This window comes from Marmota marmota, unplaced genomic scaffold (genome assembly GCF_001458135.2).
Source record: "Marmota marmota marmota unplaced genomic scaffold, marMar, whole genome shotgun sequence".
NCBI lineage: Eukaryota > Metazoa > Chordata > Mammalia > Rodentia > Sciuridae > Marmota > Marmota marmota.
In genome coordinates this window covers 7,205,177-7,211,504 of record NW_025999962.1, presented here as the reverse complement: position 1 = coordinate 7,211,504, position 6,328 = coordinate 7,205,177, and the positions used below count along the sequence as shown (strand labels likewise).

At 46.0% G+C, this 6,328-nt stretch overlaps 1 protein-coding gene across 1 annotated transcript in view; it reads left to right on the top strand.

Moving 5' to 3' along the window:
- Positions 1-6,328, top strand: part of Tnrc6b (trinucleotide repeat containing adaptor 6B) — a 189,883-nt gene that overhangs the window by 124,959 nt on the left and 58,596 nt on the right. Inside the window, exons 6-7 of the mRNA XM_048803107.1 lie at positions 654-992; positions 3,749-6,097. Of these exons, the coding sequence (XP_048659064.1) occupies positions 654-992; positions 3,749-6,097 (2,688 nt within the window). The remainder of the gene's footprint in view (positions 1-653; positions 993-3,748; positions 6,098-6,328) is intronic.

The window sequence follows — 6,328 nt, the reverse complement described above, 5'->3', positions numbered from 1 at the left end:
TCCCTCCCTCCCCTTCTTCCTTCCTTTCACTGTACTCTAGGGATTGAACCCAGGGCCTTGCCATGCTAGCACTCTACCACACAGTCATATCCCTAGCACCACCCCTCCATGGCTTTTTAAAAAATGTATTTGAGACGGGGTTTTGTTTGGTTACCAACACTGGTCATGAACTTGTGATCCTCCTGCCTCAGCCCCCCAAGTACCTGGGACTATAGACCTGCACTACTGCATCCAAGACAAAGGTCAATCTTTTATGAAAATGAATGAAGAAGAGGGAAATTTCGACTTTGAGGCTGATCCTTTTACCAAGGACTTTGCTGTGGACAACCTTGCTAGTCGGCCCTTTCAGGAATTAATTCCATCATTGATTTGGAGGAGTGAGTGATAGTTGCTTTCCCTCTCCCCCTTCATTGATGGAATGTCATTCCTTGATGTTGCTGTCTTTTAATCCTTGTCACCATCATCCACCACATCCCCTGTACCCTCGGTAAACTGAAGATGGTGGCAAGAATTTGGGAAAACTATGTCCCTTAAGAGTACAGTGAAAAGAGAAGAGTTGCCTTGTTAGAATCAGTCTCGTGTAACTTTTCTTAAAAACAATCTCTAAAAAAATTCATTTGATTTCAAAGACTTTCCCAACCCCTCTCTTTCAGTGCCCGAAGTGACGAAACCAAGTTTAAGCCAACCAACGGCCGCCAGCCCAATTGGCAGCTCTCCATCGCCACCAGTCAATGGTGGCAACAATGCCAAAAGGGTGGCAGTGCCGAACGGACAACCGCCAAGCGCCGCCCGCTACATGCCTCGGGAGGTGCCGCCGCGATTCCGTTGCCAGCAGGACCACAAAGTGTTACTAAAACGTGGGCAGCCCCCTCCACCGTCCTGCATGCTGGGGGGTGGGGCAGGGCCTCCTCCTTGCACAGCACCTGGAGCAAACCCAAACAACGCACAAGTGACAGGAGCGCTGCTGCAGAGTGAGAGTGGGACTGCACCAGGTGAGCCCGCGTCGGGAGGGGCACCTTGCAGCCTCCCAGAGTGTGCTTTGTTTGAGGGACTTGGTGTGAAAGAACAGTTAATGATGTAGACACTAGGGATTATTCAGAAGATGAAAGAGGATCCCAGAGTAAAATGGTATATGGGCAGCGCACTAGGTTTGATCCTTAGCATCATCACCCCGCCCCCCAAAAAATCAAGGATACAGCTACTAAAAAAAAATTTTTTTTAATGTGCAAACACACATAACCTCTGTAAGAGCTCTGAAAAATCATTGAAGACAGGACAATGAGAGACTGCCTGAAAGAATCAGTGGCCTAGAATAGAGTGAATTCTAAGGTGATATGGACATAGAACCAAACCGAGAGAAAGGAAAAAAAAAAAAAAGAGAGGATAGATTTAAAAGAGTAAAGGAAAATAACAAAGGAATTATCAAAAAGAAAAGTTGCATTCAAATGACCAAACAGCTGTAGTATGTATTTCAAATACATGCTAAGACTGTGAGAAGTAAAATTCTAGATATTGCAACTTTGTGTTTAACATGTTCACACATATATTACCGTTTTCCTAATTGTAATGATCTTCAAGAGTGTTAATAAATAATTTCCAATTTAAAAAAAAGTACATGGGGGGCTGGGGATGTGGCTCAAGCGGTAGCACGCTTGCCTGGTATGCGTGCGGCCCGGGTTCGATCCTCAGCACCACATACAAACAAAGATGTTGTGTTTGCCGAAAACTAAAAAATAAATATTAAAATTCTCTCTCCCTCTCTTTAAAAAAAAAAAGTACATGGGCAGTTCTCCAAAAGTGGGCTTTAGTATCCTGTAAGTGTGCTCTGCCAGAGACTCAGTGTGTCTTGGGCCCTTTGTCTCCTCAGACAAGAGCCTTACTACAGCATTACCCTCTGTGGTTCCACGAGCACATGTTCAGGGTAGAATTGGAGGTGAGGCTGCAGGGCGGGCTCATTCTGCCAGAATGCCAGGAGGAGAGAGAGAGAGAATGACCTCTGGGATTATGATATAGAATCCTGGAGGGGGTGGGGGGGCACCAAATAATGCCATTCTATAATTATTTACCAAATTCTTTAAAATCATTGTTTCTTTCAAGGATGTTGAATTTTGAACTTTGTTATACACTCTAAAGAAGACAAGTTTTAAGAGTTTTTAATAGTTGAATACTTAGTCAACCAACAGCTAAAAATTTACAGGTTCCTTTTTTTTTAAGCTTATTAACAGATTTCGATCATCTAATATTTTTTTTCATATTAATTTCAACCATCTTTTGAGGTTGTATTAAAATTCAGAGCTCAAACACTATCTAGGCCAGTGTATTTGACACTAAAAGGATGCTTTATTTGAGTTCTAAGTTTGAACAATGAATTACCTAGAAAATTCTGTCAATACCTCGTGTGAAGAATAAGGACAGGAACAAACCTAGTGGTGACTCAGTCTTCATGCAGAAGTATCTCTGCCCATGAGGCTTCCTGTGGTGGCTTTAGGCCAGTCCTAGATGAATAGGGAAGATCCTCATGGCCCCTCCTTCCTGGCTCCAGGAACCAGTTGCAAAGGGAGGCATGTGAGGAGATGGTCCTCTGTGTTTCCACTCCCTGTGTAGCCAAGGTTTGAAACAAAGGTGCAGTGTGAGTCAGAATCTCTTTTGTCTGCACACAAAACCAAAGACTTCCCTACATCTCAAGAGTTTGGGATTCTTTGCTTCCTTACTTCTATACAGTTCTATGTAGTGCTTTTTTGAACTTCATATTGATTTAAAGCTCCCTGATTAAAGGAATTAAAAGTAATTTGAAATTTTCTCATTAAAAACATGTCACATTTTACCACCTAATATGGTAAATACCATCAAAATATGTTCTGCTGGGCTGGTATGTCAGAATAAGATTTCTGTCTGTCCTGTAGTCACCTGCCCTAGCATCAACTCATAGGTGCTCATTCACCTCAGCAGCTGCTCACTGAGCAGCCCCACACTGGCCATGTGGGGAACCCATACCAGCAAGATAGGGGCTCTGACAGGGACACACGTTACAGAGAAGGGAAGATGTAAATATGGTGCTACAGCATTGGACAAATGGCTTGAGACAGGGAAAGGTTATTTTCAGCTTTTGAGCTCAAAAACAGCTTCTTAGAAGAATTGGCATTTGAACCAGTCCCAGAAAGATGAGTGAATTCAGAAGGAAAAAACAGTTGGTGCCAAGGTGAGAAGACACTATTGTGGAATGTAGATACTTGCATAGGAAGTCATTGAAGATAAGACTAGAAAGATTGGTTGGCCCTGGGTCATAGAGCATCTTGATCAAAACCCTAGGCCAAGGAATTTAGCTTTGTTCTTGAGCATTAAGGAACTGTGGAAGGCTCTCAGATAGCAGTGATTGATAGACTCAAAGGTGTGTTTTAGGAAAGTCGCTCCAGCTGGGAGTATAGAGTAGATTGGAGATGTGGGGCAAGTTTAGGATGCTGTTGCATTTGTCTCAAGATACAAGAAGGTCCTTCTCTGCTGATAGAAATGACAGGGAGCTAGCTTTGAGAGATGGTGTGGAGTTAGATTTAGCAGATACAGCATCAAGCAGATGAAAGATAAGCAATGACTCAGACAGGTGTGATGCCATCAGCCAAGACAAGCATCTGGACAGAGAAGCCAGTCTGTGGGGAGATGAAATGAACTCTCGTAGGGGCAGTTTGAGCTCTAGGTATTACTGATGATAATGCATGTGCAGCTGTGATTGATGAGATCATGTCTTTTCCAGAGTCAACCCTTGGAGGTGCTGCTGCTTCAAATTATGCAAATTCCACTTGGGGCCCGGGAGCCTCCTCCAACAACGGCGCCTCCCCCAACCCAATTCACATCTGGGACAAGGTGATTGTAGACGGGTCTGACATGGAAGAGTGGCCTTGCATTGCCAGCAAAGACACTGAATCTTCATCTGAAAACACCACCGATAACAACAGTGCCTCGAACCCTGGCTCTGAGAAGAGCACTCTGCCAGGAAGCACCACTAGTAACAAAGGCAAAGGGAGCCAGTGCCAGTCTGCAAGTTCTGGGAACGAATGTAATCTTGGGGTCTGGAAATCTGACCCTAAGGCTAAATCTATTCAATCTTCCAACTCTACTACAGAGAGCAACAGTGGACTAGGAAATTGGAGGAATGTGAGTGGTCAGGACAGAATCGGACCTGGCTCTGGCTTCAGCAACTTTAACCCAAATAGCAACCCATCTGCCTGGCCAGCACTGGTCCAAGAAGGAACTTCTAGGAAAGGGGCATTGGAAACAGATAATAGTAATTCCAGTGCACAGGCTAGCACAGTAGGTCAGGCATCCAGGGAACAGCAGTCAAAGATGGAAAATGCGGGTGTTAATTTTGTTGTCTCTGGCAGAGAACAGGCTCAAATTCATAACACTGATGGACCAAAAAATGGAAACACTAACTCCTTGAACTTAAGTTCACCAAACCCCATGGAGAATAAGGGAATGCCCTTTGGAATGGGCTTGGGGAACACCTCCAGGAGCACTGATGCCCCTTCACAAAGCACTGGAGATCGAAAGACTGGGAGTGTTGGATCTTGGGGTGCAGCTAGGGGGCCTTCTGGAACTGACACAGTCTCTGGACAAAGCAATTCTGGAAACAATGGGAACAATGGAAAAGATAGAGAGGACTCCTGGAAAGGAGCTTCTGTTCAGAAATCAACTGGGTCAAAAAATGACTCTTGGGACAACAATAACAGGTCTACGGGTGGGTCCTGGAACTTTGGCCCTCAGGACTCTAATGACAACAAATGGGGTGAAGGGAACAAAATGACATCTGGGGTCTCTCAGGGAGAATGGAAACAGCCGACTGGGTCTGATGAGTTGAAAATTGGAGAATGGAGTGGTCCAAACCAACCAAATTCTAGCACTGGAGCATGGGACAATCAAAAGGGCCACCCCCTCCCTGAAAACCAAGGCAATGCCCAGGCTCCCTGTTGGGGAAGATCTTCCAGCTCCACAGGAAGTGAAGTTGGAGGTCAAAGCACTGGAAGCAACCACAAAGCAGGAAGTAGTGACAGTCATAATTCTGGCCGTCGGTCATACAGGCCCACACATCCCGATTGCCAGGCTGTCTTGCAAACTCTTTTGAGCCGAACTGATTTGGACCCCAGGGTGCTGTCAAACACTGGCTGGGGCCAAACTCAAATTAAGCAGGACACCGTGTGGGATATTGAAGAGGTGCCGAGGCCTGAGGGGAAGTCTGACAAAGGAACTGAGGGGTGGGAGAGCGCTGCCACACAGACCAAGAACTCAGGGGGCTGGGGAGATGCACCCAGCCAAAGCAATCAAATGAAGTCTGGATGGGGGGAGCTCTCAGCCTCAACAGAGTGGAAAGACCCCAAGAACACAGGAGGCTGGAATGACTATAAGAACAACAACTCTTCCAACTGGGGAGGAGGACGGCCAGATGAAAAGACACCTTCCTCCTGGAATGAGAATTCCAGCAAGGATCAGGGGTGGGGAGGTGGACGCCAGCCTAATCAAGGATGGACTTCTGGGAAGAATGGTTGGGGAGAGGAAGTTGATCCAGCAAAAAACAGCAACTGGGAAAGTTCTACAAGTAAGCCTGTGTCTGGGTGGGGTGAAGGAGGGCAGAACGAAATTGGAACTTGGGGTAATGGTGGGAATGCAAGTCTAACTTCAAAAGGTGGGTGGGAAGATTGCAAAAGGTCCCCCGCATGGAATGAGGCAGGCAGGCAGCCCAGTTCCTGGAATAAACAGCACCAACAGCCACAGCAGCCACAGCAGCCACCGCCACCACAACCAGAGGCTTCCGGCTCATGGGGTGGCCCACCCCCACCACCTCCAGGCAGTGCTCGGCCTTCCAATTCCAACTGGAGCAGCGGGCCCCAGCCTGCAACTCCTAAGGATGAGGAACCCAGCGGTTGGGAAGAGCCATCACCGCAGTCAATTAGTCGGAAAATGGACATCGATGACGGCACTTCAGCATGGGGAGACCCTAGCAGTTACAACTACAAGAATGTGAACCTGTGGGATAAGAATTCCCAAGGGGGCCCAGCACCTCGAGAACCGAACCTGCCCACCCCAATGACTGGAAAATCAGCATCTGGTAAGCAACGACTTTTTCTCATAAGTTTGATTGAGAAACGAAAGCCTAGACCAAGGCATTTTAGTTACAGTTTATTTGTTCAACTTAGCTTCATTCTGAGAGTCTTTCCTGCAGCTTCTACTTTGTTGCTAGAGAACCTGTATTTTTTCCCTCCCTTAATATATTTTTTTAATTTGTTTTAATTAGTTATATGTGACAGTAGAATGCATTTTGACATATCATAAACAAATG